Source organism: Tauraco erythrolophus, chromosome 1 (assembly GCF_009769465.1).
Source record: "Tauraco erythrolophus isolate bTauEry1 chromosome 1, bTauEry1.pri, whole genome shotgun sequence".
Classification (NCBI taxonomy): domain Eukaryota; kingdom Metazoa; phylum Chordata; class Aves; order Musophagiformes; family Musophagidae; genus Tauraco; species Tauraco erythrolophus.
In genome coordinates, this window is record NC_141465.1 from 75,088,700 (window position 1) to 75,103,244 (window position 14,545).

Here is a 14,545-nt window from a genome sequence, read left to right on the forward strand (position 1 = left end):
GCAGTTGTTGTTGTAGTAGTAATTATAATAATTATTATAATAATAGAGTTTGTGACTGCTTGATCAGAACCTAATCTATTGTCTTGGGACCCAACTTTCCCTAAGTGATATGTGTCAGCCTAAACAACAGACATTTTATTCCTGAACACAATATTGTATTAGGTCAGGTCGTTATAAAAAGCTGAGCTAGAAAATATTTGCAGACAGTAATAGAACAAGGAAAAAAAGTATAAAGCTAGTTAACATTTCATAGGTACTGTATCCTATTGAAGATATTTACATCATTAGGTGCTCATGCATATTTTTATTGTAGCTATCGTGGAATTAAATATCTAACAATGGCTTACTCGGATTAATTAGTAAAGACTGATTTAGCAAAACAGAAGCAGCATGTATATAAGTACTTGAAGAGTTCTCTTTAAAGTGAATGGCAATTCTTATGCCTGTGGAATTTAGCAAGGTTGTACACTGAGTGCAAGAAAGCTTTGATCCTATCTACAATGTCAGCTTTGATCCTTATCTACAATTCTTAGATGCTATGTTACTAACAATAATATTAATGACACAGCACCTGGTCACTGGATCAGCACCTAAAGTAACGTGTTGGTCGTGAAAGCCTTTCTCCAGGTGTATGCAACACAACGATCCTCCTTGCAGTTCACAGAAGGATCTGACCCCCTTTCTCAAGTCTGCAGGCGGAGAGCTTGACAACTCTAACTTCATTTTTACAGGTTTCTATTCTTTTGCTGACATTAATGCTTGTTTTTGCAAGCTTTGGAGTGCAGCTGTTTGCTGGAAAACTGGCTAAATGCAACGATCCACACATCATCTCTAGGGTAAGAACTGCTTTCCTGCTTCAAAATAATGGTATGCTATGCCATTTCTGCCTGCTAGGGAAAGCCAGAGGGGTAATCAGAGCTATCATATGAGAGTTGGAGATCTTGGGCACTTTCTTGTTCAGAGCAGGACAATGGAGGAAATGGTGATAAAGGAGTGAGTAAATGAGGGTAAGGCTGGGTTTTCATGTGAAAACATAATGCAAATCCAAATATTGGGGACTTTCTGAAAAAGCTGTCAAATTCCTGCCACATTGTCTGCAAAGGACTGGATGAATTAACCATGGAATATGACACCTTTGCATTCCCAGGTCAGCAGCTAAAAAACAGGTTAGGCAGCTAGAGGTCAAAAGCACTGGGAATGCCATGTAAGTTACATGAAGAAAGTTGACTGTGTTTCTTATGCCATTTAGAGAAATATCACCTGAAGAGAGCAATGGTCTTTAGGAAAGAGGTGAAAGGCAAGATAAGTCTTGTAAAATGAAAAGCACTCTTAGTCCTGGAAGAATGGTTTTTTGAATCCTTCCTAAGATGCATTTTTCCTTTGGGTAAAGGTCCATGACTATTAATCCCAGACTTGTAAATAACCCTTCATTTCTGTTTACATTGCTTCCCATCATGACAAGTATGCTGACCATGATGGCATTTTGGCATCTCTCACAGGCCATTGTTTAATCTCAGGCTATGGTTTATTTCACTATAGGAAGATTGTCATGGCATCTTCAGAATCAATGTAAGTGTTTCCAAAAATCTCAATTTAAAGTTAAGACCTGGAGAGAAAAAGCCTGGATTTTGGGTGCCACGAGTCTGGTGAGTTGCTACACATTGGTCTATCTTTCTTCAAAAACTCAGCTGTTGATGTAGAAAATGGCTCAGATCTCATGACGTTAAACTACTGATGGGGGAGTTTTATTGTAAGTTAAATGATATTAAGGGTAAAAATTTTGGTATATTTAGTAAAAAGCCAGATATATGAAACTTTTCCAGATTTAACCTGCTGTTCTATTCATAAAGCAGAAATGAAAAAATTGCCTCTAAGTACCGAACCTAGATAGGAATTAGATGTGATTATTATTACAATAGAGTTAGTGACTTGAACCTAGATTATCACTTAGTTGTGCTTTAGTACTATTATGAAGGCATCTTGAGAGCCATACGTCAACAACAGAACTTAAGAATAAATAGGAAAATATGGGGAAAGAAAGAAAGGGAAATCAACCTGCCTACAGCTACCCACAAAAAAAAGAACAAGCAAGTCATGCATAAAGCCAGCCTTTCTCTTCTATAGCAATCAACCATGCCAGCTAGCAGCTTCTTTCTGTTTCCAATGCAAGGAATCCTTGTGGTCTACCTAGTGCAGCAGTGCAGTAAAAATTATTTAAGAGCTAACATTACGTTTATTATTAGTATCTGATAAAGTCTATTTAATATTTCCCAACACCTGATCAGGCAAAAAAAAACTTTTTAATTGTTTACATTTTGAAGTTGGTTGATATTTTGCAAAATCAGCTAAACAGTGACAATTATTTTAATTGACTATGTGTGTGAATAAAGAATGTACCAGCAGTGGCAGATTCACAGCCATCCTACACTAATGAAATAATATACTGTGATTTGAATAGTCAGTGAAACTCTGACATCTGCAGAAGTCTTTGTTTTTGTATATTTCAGACAAATTCTTCCTCGAGTAAGCAAATTCGATCCTCTTCAGCTTGATCCAGAAATAAGCAAAAACTGTCCTAATCAGCATAACTGTTAACTTTGGGGAATGTTTTGTTATTGCAGAAAAATATTTTACTTCAAGGACATTTATACCACCTGTTGACTGTGTCAGGCCAGATTTTCAAGAGCCAGATGTCAGCATAATGACCACATTTAAAAGAAATAGCTACATCTGAGAGCTCTCTTTTTCACTGAATGGCTGGATTTTCAAAAGCACCAAGCATTTAACAATTCTTCTGCAATACAACTATTTACTTTATAAATTCTTCAACATTAATTGGGCTCTTTGGATTATCTGTCTCGGATTGTAGAGGCAGAGCAATGTGCAAACCTAGCCCAAAGAGGGTACCTTTAATGTTCAGCTGGAAACACCCTCTTGAATTTCAACTGATACAAAAGGTACATGAAAGCCAAGAAGATGTGATGTCCTCTCAGTGAGTTTTGCTTTAGACCATTGGGTCCTGATGATAATGAAATAAGGAACAACATTTTCTAAACAATCTCACTGACTTTGGAGTCATTTATGTGAGTTTGAGACTGGTCTCCTTCAGGTACATTTATTTTAGAATCTGTCTGATGCCATCAGACCCATTTTTTCTTGAGTGCTGTGTTTCGCTAATTTCATTGAAAAAACACTGAAATGCAGCAACATGTTATAAGCTTTATTACCATGAATCAGATTCTGAGTAGCAAAACAAAACATGCTTAGGGATCAAGAAAAATTATGCTGTACATATTTGTTGCTGTTGCTATTGTTTTGTTTTTCTTGGGACAGAATTTTGAGTGATATATTTCAGAGGCTTTCACACCAACTTGGCAAGGTATTTAAAAATTAGTTGGACTATGAAGAATCAAGGTAGCAGAAAGAACAACTTTATTGCGAAGTTACACCTATTTGTGTACTGCATTTCAGGGCAAATCCTCGGAATTTTAATTTTGACAATGTGGGGAACGCAATGCTGGCACTGTTTGAAGTTCTTTCATTAAAAGGCTGGGTGGAAGTCAGAGATGTTATTATTCATCGCGTTGGGCCGGTAAGGAAGCACGTCAGAGTCTTTGAATTCTACAACACATACCTTGATTTGTTTTAATGATTAATCCTGTTTTTTTTCTGTTCAGATCCATGGAATCTACATTCATGTTTTTGTATTCCTTGGCTGCATGATTGGACTGACACTTTTCGTTGGAGTTGTCATCGCTAATTTCAATGAAAACAAGGTACTGAGTGAGGTGGTTCATCTTGTGTAGAACTGGCTTTGTAAGAAACCTGAAGCTGGTATTACACTGTCTGTTCTACCTAGTAAGACTACCTTTCAGATTGACTTACCAATCTTGCATTCTGCAAGACTGCAAGTATGGTTTCAGACACACCTGATCCGTATTTGCTACAGAACTCAAGCCTGGGATGATAGCAATCCATCACACACTCTTTAAAAGCTGTCTGAGTGAATTTACAATGCAGCCATGTTGCCAGATGGAGATTGAACCTGAAGCACAATGTACTTACAGATGCTCCACATTTTGGTGATTTAGTCTGATGTAGGCATACATTCAGGGGCAGGTGAAAAGATGTGTTATGCTTGTTTGTGTTACAACTGACGGATCTCATTAGAGCTCTGCGATTGCAGTGTTTCAGATTCAAAGGAAAGCCGTGTGTCTTTTTGCTGGCAAACAGCAGAGTATGTTGTAAAATTCAATTGTCCATCACTCAAACAAAAAAATAGCTAGTGTACTAGGAAGAAGCTGCAGTTCACATGGGCTTTGCAAATTGCACTGAAAAGTATAGAAAACTGTCCCTAGATTAATTGTTACAGAGCAGCTCATGTCTACACGGCTTGAAGACAGCATCCTCTGGATGGGATTGCTGCATACACACAGTCCTTAATCTGACTTTCTTATCATCTTTCAGTTCAAAGTGCCCCAAAATAATGAGATATCTGCGTTGCAGCTAGCTAGAGTGATATTTTTATCACTCATGGCACTGGAGAGAAGGAATGGTTGTGTGCTGTGGCACTTGGAGATGCAAGACAACCCCGTGTGCTAGTGCTGGAGACAAAGTGGGTGCTGGCCATAGCCCTGCTATGGCCCTGACCCGAACTGTAGTAAATACAACTGTTGAGTTTCCCTTCAAGAAAAGCACTTGACTCCTTCTGAAAGGAAGCTGAACAGCACACTACCAAGTGTCCAATGTGGGCAAGCAAGGCGTCATGAAATGAAGTCAAACACGACGTGAGCCAAATAAATAGCTGTCGTGGTTTAACCCCAGTGGCAGCTAAGTCCCACGCAGCCACTCACTCACTTTCCTTGGTGAGATGGAGGAGAGAATCAGGAGTGTAAAAGTGAGAAAGCTCATGGATTGAGATAAAGATAGTTTAAGAGGAAAAGCAAAAGTCATGCACACAAGCAAAGCAAAACAAGGAATTCATTCGCTACGTCCCATCAGCAGGCAGGTGTTCAGCCATCTCCAGGAAAGCAGGGCTCCATCATGCCTAACAGTTACTTGGGAAGACAAACACCATCACTCTGAACATCCCTCCCTTCCTCCTTCTTCCGCCAGCTTTATATGCTCGGCATGATGTCATATGATATGGGATATTCCTTTGGTCAGTTGGGGTCAGCTGTCCCAGCTGTGTCCCCTCCCAACTCCTTGTGCACCCCCAGCCTGCTCCCTGGCAGGGTGGGCTGAGGAGCAGAAGAGGGCTTGACTCTGTGTAAGCACTGCTCAGCAATACCTAAAACATCCCTGTATTATCAACACTATTTCCAGCACAAATCCAAAATATAGCCCCATACCAGCTACTATGAAGAAAATTAATTCTACCTCAGCAAAAATCAGCACAATAGCCTAAAACTCCTGCTGTTGAGAAGGTGTTTTTATGCTTGCATAATTCAAGTGTTATTTTGGTGAGATAAAATGCAGTCGTTCTTGGTAAAATACATCTGTTCTAGAGAACAAGGAGCAATATGCTATTCATTTATATTCTTATTCACTAAATTTTGCCTAGTGAATTAAAAAAGCTGAAATTTCTCCAGTATGAGAATCCCACTGGATTTTCATAGATGCTTTGGCCCCTTCCTATTCAGCTGTGTAATATTACTTTTCCTTCAAATGTTTCAATGTTACACTGATGAGTAAAAAATATCTTTCAGCAAGTCCTGAAAAAAATAACATCGTTTATTTAAATTACAGATCATTAAAATATTCTTTGAAATGCTGAAATTATTTTAATGTTTTTCTTCTATAGCTTTAATGTATTTAGCTATGTATGTTTCTGTCATGTACATCATAGTTCATGAAACTCAGCTGAGATGTTAGCTGAGCATTTCTATCAGAGAAACTTTCTTCATTCCTCTTTACAGTTTCTATGCAGGGTAATTTCCTCTAAAACCTCTTCATAGGCACAAGTATAGGTGAGAAGAAGAACTATCAACATTGCAGAGTTTGCTTTTAAATAGCTTTTGATCATGTGTGCTTAAACATCTTTCCTTTACCCTGTAAGGGTAAAGCAGTGCGTTTCCCCTTTAGCTTTGCATGGGGTCTTAAATGTATGTGCCATGAATTCTGAGCCAGCTCTGTGGGCAACGGAGAATCATTGGGAGCCACTTGCTGCTCTGGGTTGCCTTACTACACATACGAGCATCTACTTTTGGCTGTTGTCACAGAGAAAAAGGTACCAATGAAGCTGGAGCTTTGTCCTTACTAGTATGACTTGTACTATGCTTTTGTGACAATAGACTCAATCTTATCAAATGCTGTTAATCTCCTAGACAGTGTTTTTACTCTTAATTCCCACTCTTTCCATAGGAGTCACTCACCAAATCAAGTTCACTGTGTCAGCCTGTCTCCTTCAAAGGCAGCTTGTGAGATTTCTTTCACAAATTAGTGAGATGTCATTAACTTATAACTCAGTATTCATCTGTGTAGTCAACCATTGACTATGGTGAATAAGGTGATCTGGGCCAACCCACAGGTTACTTTTGAAGTGATTTATCCACAATATCAGTGTAAATCTTTCACCAGTGGTTTTTTATTTAAGATTTGAGATATAAACATGAACCAGGGAAAAAAGCCCTTAATTGTATGTGACTGCATATCAGATTCATATTTCATTCCCTTCTCCTAGATATGCAGCTTCAAAGACACAAGACAACTCAAATTCATGTGGAAATTGAAAGTTTATTTATGTTCACTGTGGTTCAAAATGAGAGGGAACAGAAAGATGTGAACAGGAGACTTACAAGGATTGTGATCACAGGAGATAATTAAACAGTTCGTCTTATCCCTGACTGCCCCTGCATGAGCTGCCAGTGTAAATGTGGAAGTCTGAGGTCTACAGCCTGATTTAGGGTTCCCGTTATTTTCAGAAAACTATCTGATTTTTACATTTATCGTTTTGGAGTAGTTTTCTCTGCTTGTACGTTTTCCTCAAACTATAACCACCTTTTCAGATATGAATGCTCTAGTCTCTTAATTCCATATCTGAATACAGGGAAGGCATTAATCTGAACATCAGAAAAGCTACTTGTTAACAGTTCCCTGTAAATTACACAACAGGCACATCATGCAGTATTTCTATAGATTTTACATGATACTAAAAATACAATCAGTATAAATCATTCGTGAATAATGTCATCTGGTTCAACTTCTTCAGTTGTTTCTAAGTTAGTAACTTCAGGTAGCTGCTGCAGCATGTAATGTTTGTTTTTCTCTTTTTTCTTGAATACCTGTTTCTTGTGTATTTAATATAGGGAAAAGAAAACGTCTTCAGATTTGAGTTGAAAAGATGGATATGTTAGTTTTTGCAGTAGGGGAAAAAATCTCAGCACAATCAACAGTCAAGTAGAGTGAAGAAATGTCCAGGAACTGAAATAAGTGTGAAGTAAGATAGAGAGAAGGCCAGCAATTAGTCCAGAAAGAAGAGAGCAAAACAGTCCACTGTATGAGGTTAAGTTACATCTTCTTGAAACTAGTTACTTGGCCAAGCTATTGGTGTTTTAAGTAGATGTTGATGTTGGCTTTAGAAAATTCATGGCTGATACATGGTTAGAGTAGTGTCAGGAGCTGTTGAAGAGGGTCAGAGATGGGCAATTACTGAATGAACTATTTTACATGAGAACAAACAAATTAAAAAAAACAACCAACCACAAATATTTTCAGTTATTCCATAGTATTTCATGTGAGCTGTCAGAGCTGCAGGCCTGGAGACATTGGACTGGGAAGTACCACAAGGAGATCTGGGCTGGGTCCTCAGCTGTCCCAGCAACACAGCAGTTGCCCAAAGTGTTCCACCACCCCCATTTTACAATGCCCACACATCACTTGTTGTAGCTTCCAAGTGCCACATGTTCAATTGGCAGTGAAGATGTGATCGACTCAAATAGCATCTGGCAGTTTTGAGCCGAAGTCCAAATGCAAATGCAACTCCTCCAGCAGTGGTGCCACTCGCAAAGCTCTGCTCTGTGGTCCTCTTATAGTGGTCTTGCTGGTGGAGGTGGTAGTTTCTGAGAAAGAGACTGACTTGACATTGCTGTTTCTAAATTTTACAAAGGTCCACTTTTATTGCCACCTTATGTCTTCTTTGCAGTGAAAGCTCTCCAAGAGTATAAAACAGACACACTCATTTGGTTGCCTTTTAATCTAAGCATTTCTAAACAGTACAGTTTGAGCCTGACACAAGTAATAGGCATCCTTATATCTATCACTTTGTCCGCATCATGTTGGAAGGCACCTCCTCCCAGGGTGCTGTCTGGGGATGCGGCTCTATCAAGAGATTATGTCCACTGAGAGGGAGATCTCCTGACCTTATCAGTTGCACAGCCAGATGCAGTTCCAGCACCTATGCAAGCCAATGCTGAGGCTAGCCCCAAAGATCACACCAGCCCTCATCCATCTCAGTGTGGCTCCTTGCTGACTGTGGGAGCAGCCAAGTATCTGGGAGACAGGCTCGTGACATTTAACTTGAAAAGGTCTGACTTGTTTTTGTAACTCAAGACTCCTTCCGTGAGATTTTACAGTTCTCTGAAGTCATGAGGACCTCATTTTGTTTTCAAGGTCATTTTAAATAACATTGAATTCTGTTTGTGGTTTGCTTGTTTCTTTCTGTATTATGAAAACATTTACACACATTACTGTCTACCACCACCCACCCTAAAGGTGTATCTCCAGCTGTCCTTGTGCTTCCTTTGTGGGGAACCCTTGTAGATTCATAGCATACTATTGTTTTATTTCAATTACACTCCAAGCAGAGAGCTGTGGAGAGCAGCAGTAGAGAGCAGCAGTAGTCTCCTACAGGTCTTGTTCCCTGAGAAACTGTAGTGGCACTGACAAGCCGTAGGATTTCCTGCAGCAAAGTCCAGACAAAATCGACCACTCTTTAAAACAGTGCTTCCTGGCAAATGATGTTCAGTCAAATGGAAGACCTCCTGCAGTGTTTCGCTGCCCACATTGGGCTGCTGCTACAAAGTGCAACAACTGCGCCTGCTGAGTTGAGTCCCAGAAACTCACAGCTAATGCATCTAGAAATCCTCTTGAGTACTGGCTGATAGTTTAGACTCCTTTACCCAAACTGTGTGTTATTTAAGGAGAGTTGCGTATGTAACTTTATTTCAGGCACCAAAGAGAGCGTTGTTTTCATGCTTACAGCATTAAATGTTCTAGCTCTTATATGACAAAAGCTTTTCATGCTTCTCTCTCTTTATTAAGGGGACAGCTTTACTGACTGTGGATCAGAGACGATGGGAAGATCTGAAAAGCAGGCTGAAGATAGCACAACCTCTTCATCTCCCACCTCGCCCGGGTATCAAAGATATTTTGATTTTATTTATGTTGAGCCCTAGTGTTCATAATTCCCCAGGAGTCTGCAGTTCAAATTAAAATTGTAATCATGAGGCCATGAGGAGGTTGTGCATAAGTTAACGTTGAAAGAGGCTCCAACTACAGATCTCTGCATAAGGCTATTAAAATCAACCCAAAAAAGGTTGTGCTTCGATGGTTTTAGGATAAGCCTTAATGAAAAAAATGAATTTCTAAATGAAATATATTTGCAGTTGGCTGTTAATGATATGAATGGATTGTATTAACCCGATAGCAGTTGAATGATGCACTTGGCCTACAAGTACCAAAGCCTTCATGCAACACTGCTGTTGGATATTTGAAATTGTATGTTCAGAAGCCCTATTTGATATGGAAAATTGTAGCAGGAAATTAGAAATGTGTTTTGAAACTGGTAAAGGATTATTTTGTGCCTAATGAGCATGGAAAATATGTCAAGAAACGGGGGAAAATATGTGTATTTCAACTCTCCTCCTTGAACTCTTTCTTTTTCAGATAACGATGGCTTTAGAGCTAAGATGTATGATATAACTCAGCATCCATTTTTTAAGAGAACTATTGCTGTACTTGTTCTGGCCCAGTCCGTGTTGTTATCAGTTAAGGTAATTGAGTTTCTTTTAAGCGTTTCGTTATTGCAGTACAGCATGTGTTGCACATTTCCTAACACCAATTAATGATCAGTTAAGCCATTACTGTCATGAATGCAGGGAAACATGATTTCTAGGCACAGCAATCTCAGTTGGCACAGATCACTGTAGATTAATTGTAACTTGTGGAACTGAGTCAATTGCTGCCTTTTTGTAGCATGGTCCACTATTTTTAATTTCCAGTTAAGCTGTAAATCTGTGAGAGAAGAATACACCGAGATGCCATTCCTGTCTGAGTATATTTTAAAGTGAAATCTATTAGTTAACAAAACCCGCAAGAAAACTTAAGGCAATGAAGAGGCATTTAGTTCTGTTTAGGAGCTACGCTTCCACAAATGGATTTTTTTTTGCATTTCAGTGGGATGCTGCAGATCCGGTGACTGTGCCTTTAGCCACAATGTCTGTTGTTTTCACGTTCATTTTTGTCCTTGAGGTAAAGTAACGTATTTTATGACTTCTTGAGATTAAGAGTAGTGTGTATATAATTCATCTTGGCTTTAGGGATGTTGTTTCATTCTTCCCTACGGTTTTTATTTCTGAATATGTACATTTGGAGCTCTCCATGTCACTTGTCTTTTAACATGTATTGTAGGAATAAACTTTTAATTTGTTGTAGTTGTACTTCTCCACTGCCTTGAGCTTTGTGTCCTTTATATATATATTCAACTCTGAGCATTTCAACTTGTGTTTTGGTGAACCCAGTGAACTCTTTTCTTGCAGAAATCTCAGATATAATTCACTTCATACAACGCGATGTCTGTGTTGTATCATGGAAGTTCTGCTCAATCCATTTATATTTTGCCTGATCCTTTGAAATAGGGTGCATTAATTCCCACTGTTCTGTAGCTGTGACATCATCAAACCTCTCTCAGTTTTGTTTTGTTTTGGTTTTTTAAGTACCATATTTCATTTTAATACCTTTTAATAAGCTATGTCAAATTCCTGTATTGTCTATCTTTTGTTGCACAGATCCAAATCCTGTGTGGTAACAGTTCTCTATCTATGAGAAAATTGTCAACATAACCAACTTTACAAGATGCAATTAGCCTGATTTCATTAGATTGAAATATAAGGACTTAAACACATTTTTAAAAGCATATTTTTTTCTTTATGTATAAAGATATCTATAGCGTGACAAAGCACACATTTATGAGCTTAAAGAAGATGCTTCCTCTGTGGTTAGATCAGTACATAATTCTTTTATAAATTTGTGGTTGAGTATTATTCTTTTCAGTCCCCTCTGAATAGCTGATACTGACCACTATCAGAAACAGGAGAGTAGACTATGTTTCCCACTGCTCTAATCCAATATGACAGTTCCTATGTTCCCGTGATAGGTTTTGCCAGCAGTGATGAATAAACAATGAAGTGAATACCTTGTAGCAGCTGTAACTAGAGTTTGTCCATCTTGTTGCTTCTTTTTTCCCCTACCCAGGAGAAATCAATATCTCTTGAGAGACTGAGCAAACACAGGAAAGTTTGATTTGTATCGCACACAGACAGGTTTTAATTTACCTACTAACTATGTCTTTAGAAGGACTTTTTTCTCTTATACTGCCAGAGGAAACAAATACATGTCTAGAATTTCAAAGGAACCTTGTCAGAGCCAAGAAAAATTTGTTGACTGTCTCAACAGGCAAGCTATCACACTGTGAGTGCACACGATTTATGGACAGAGGAAGCAGCTTCCTGCCCAGGATCTTCCCTAATGCAGCATAGTCTGGTTACAGAGTCTGCTATGTACATGGTCTGCTACCACTAGCAGGCACGGTCCATGAGGGAGACCAAAGCTTTCTGCATAGCTAATGGCCCTGTGTCCAGTCTAAGGGCTGCTGATTTAGTCTCAAACCTCTACTGCTCACCTCAGTATATGTGGTATAGAAGAACAGGAAGAATTCGGAGATCTCACTTTTGTTGTCACACTGATGATCACAGAATGAAGTGAGATGTGATTTTTTTTATTTGCACAGTGTGGTGTTCAGTTCAAGATTATCGGCATTTGAACTTAGGTGTTTAAATTCTACATCTGAGGTAGGTGTTCAAGCTGTCACTGGGATCAAGGGAGATGTAGGGCGAGATTCAGTTGCGTAAATAACTGAAGGCATCGAAACCTTTATAGAGTACCCTACCTGATCCCCTCTTACCTCCATTAGCCTCTACAGAAGGGCAGGGATGTTTGCAGGTCTTGTGTCATCCCTGCCAGACCCATGCATCTGTCTCAAATATTCTAGGACATCTCAGCTGACTGGAGAGAGGTGAGGCAAGGTACCTTCAGGTACCTCAAATGATAATTAGAGATTCAGAGACTGTATTCTTTATTTTGTAGTGAGGCTTGAGAAAACATTATATGGCAAAAAATGAACTGGAAAATCAGATTTTTACATCAAACTAATGTCCCTTTATATATAGTTTGGGTTTCAGAAATGTAAAGAATCCTACTAAATGGCAGTGTTGCAAGATGGGATGGAAAAAAATCATATAATGAATCATAGAATGGTTAGGGTTGGAAGGGACCTTAAAGATCATCTAGTTCCAACCCCCCTGCCATGGGCGGGGAAACCCTCCACTACACCAGGTTGCCCAAAGCCTCATCCAACCTGGCCTTGAACACTTCCAGGGGTGGGAATGCTTGAAATTTATAACTTTTATATAGTACTCACTTGACTTGCTTTGAGATTTGATACAAATTGTGTATGAGAAACTCTCTGATGTCTCCTCTACCTGCATCACCCTGCCTCAATATCTGTTAGCTGTTGTGGCTGTTTCTTACCAGTAGCTGTTCTTAAGCTGCCTGCTTGAAGTCCTATTACCTATACTGGAAATGTCAAGCACTTTGGCTGCTGTTTTTAACCAGGAACATTGTAAAATGTGCTGCCTTTGCTGTTCTTAGCTTTCTTGTCTTATACACTGATGAATACAGATGGTGCTAAGTACAGATCATTCCTTAAAGCAAGAGATACTTGCAGTATAGGAATGTTTTTTAATTAATTTGAAATATGGGAGCTACAGAACACAATTATATTCTTGAGTTCAAATGTGCTTATATGATTTTAGCCTGCTTATGGACAGCTAAATAGATAGGATACTACTACCTCTTTTAGCTACATATTATCAATATAATCATTTTCTTACTTCATAACTTGCTTAACTTTTAGAAATCTTAAGCCCACATTCACTCAGCAATCTATACATTAAGCATTCAGTCTGAGGTAGTCAGCTGCACTCCTTTGATACTTGATGGAGAGAGACACTTCCAGAATACTGCTCATCCCCTCGTCTCAGTTATCTGTGGTCTTCCACAAGTACCAGCTTTCCGCCATCTAACTTATATGATCCAGTTAGTCTAGCATCCTAACTTGTCCTCGTGGGAACAGTTAGCTGATGTGAAAGCTGCCCTTGGTTGTTTGAAAACATTCATAAGATGAACTCAATCAAATGTTTTAGAGGTTCTTATAGTAAGAATTAACCATTTCTTCCATACAACCAAGGAATTGATTTTATCCATAGGTCACAATGAAGATTATTGCCATGTCGCCTTCTGGCTTCTGGCAAAGCAGAAGAAATCGGTATGATCTCTTGGTGACGTCTCTTGGAGTTATATGGGTGATACTTCATTTTGCCTTACTGGTAAGCTTTCCAAAACAATTTCAGTGATTAAGCTTGATTTTATCTGCTAAGCACCAGCAGGAGGATCACTGCTATACATCCAGATAAATCCTTAGGAGTTTAATAAGGCTGAAATATGGCTGAAATAGATTAAGCTCGATGCTAAGAAGAAGGAATCCTTGTCTTGGGCAATGATGAAGTACAAAAATTGTCTGATATGAGATGGAGTCTGTAAATGTGGTAAAAAACTGAAGTCTTTGGAAGGGATGTGAGTAAGGAAAGGAAGGAACCTGAAGAGACTGAGAGCTCTTGCCAAAGAGAGAATGCACAAAATCCAGATAGGAACAGAGGTCTAGAAGAAGGCATAGGTTCAAAATTGCTGAACAGTACAATCTGTCCTAAACCCAGCAGTGATTCTGCACCACTGGTTTTGATTAAGAGGCTATGTTTAATCCAAGAAGGCATGGAGGAGAGGGGAAGAAATCAGCTCTCCCTCCATCTCATCCTGTTTTTTTAAAGCTGGCTGCACCCCTGATTCCCTTACTTTTGAGGAAAGGAGAAGGGATGATTGATGTTTGTCACTAATCACAAGTTGTGGAACTCACCACTCTAAAATGACTGGGGGCTTCTCTCCTGCCTGCCCCAGTCTCTGTTTGGAGGAAAACCTGTCTTGTGTGGTTTGTCATTTTGCCTTGACAGCCACAGTTTGCTCCCTGCTGCTGAGTAACTTGGAAAGCCTGAGGAGTTTCTGTAAGTCAGCAGGTGCCTGGACAGGTAGACTGGGGCTGCTGGACATAATGACAGCCCAGCTAATAGAGGACTGAAGGATTTTTGCTTTGAAGTATGGGGAGGTTGGATGGATGTTTTTGAAGTGATAAAGCATCTTCTGTTAGTTTCTTACT

General features: G+C 39.2%; 1 protein-coding gene across 2 annotated transcripts in view; it reads left to right on the forward strand.

The window, feature by feature from the left end:
* NALCN (sodium leak channel, non-selective) overlaps positions 1-14,545 on the forward strand; it is a 253,954-nt gene that overhangs the window by 225,515 nt on the left and 13,894 nt on the right. For both annotated transcript variants that reach the window (XM_086611009.1, XM_086611015.1), the window contains 8 exons: positions 732-836; positions 1,540-1,646; positions 3,472-3,592; positions 3,678-3,776; positions 9,262-9,355; positions 9,886-9,992; positions 10,396-10,470; positions 13,545-13,664. In XM_086611009.1, the coding sequence (XP_086467135.1) occupies positions 732-836; positions 1,540-1,646; positions 3,472-3,592; positions 3,678-3,776; positions 9,262-9,355; positions 9,886-9,992; positions 10,396-10,470; positions 13,545-13,664 (828 nt within the window). The remainder of the gene's footprint in view (positions 1-731; positions 837-1,539; positions 1,647-3,471; positions 3,593-3,677; positions 3,777-9,261; positions 9,356-9,885; positions 9,993-10,395; positions 10,471-13,544; positions 13,665-14,545) is intronic.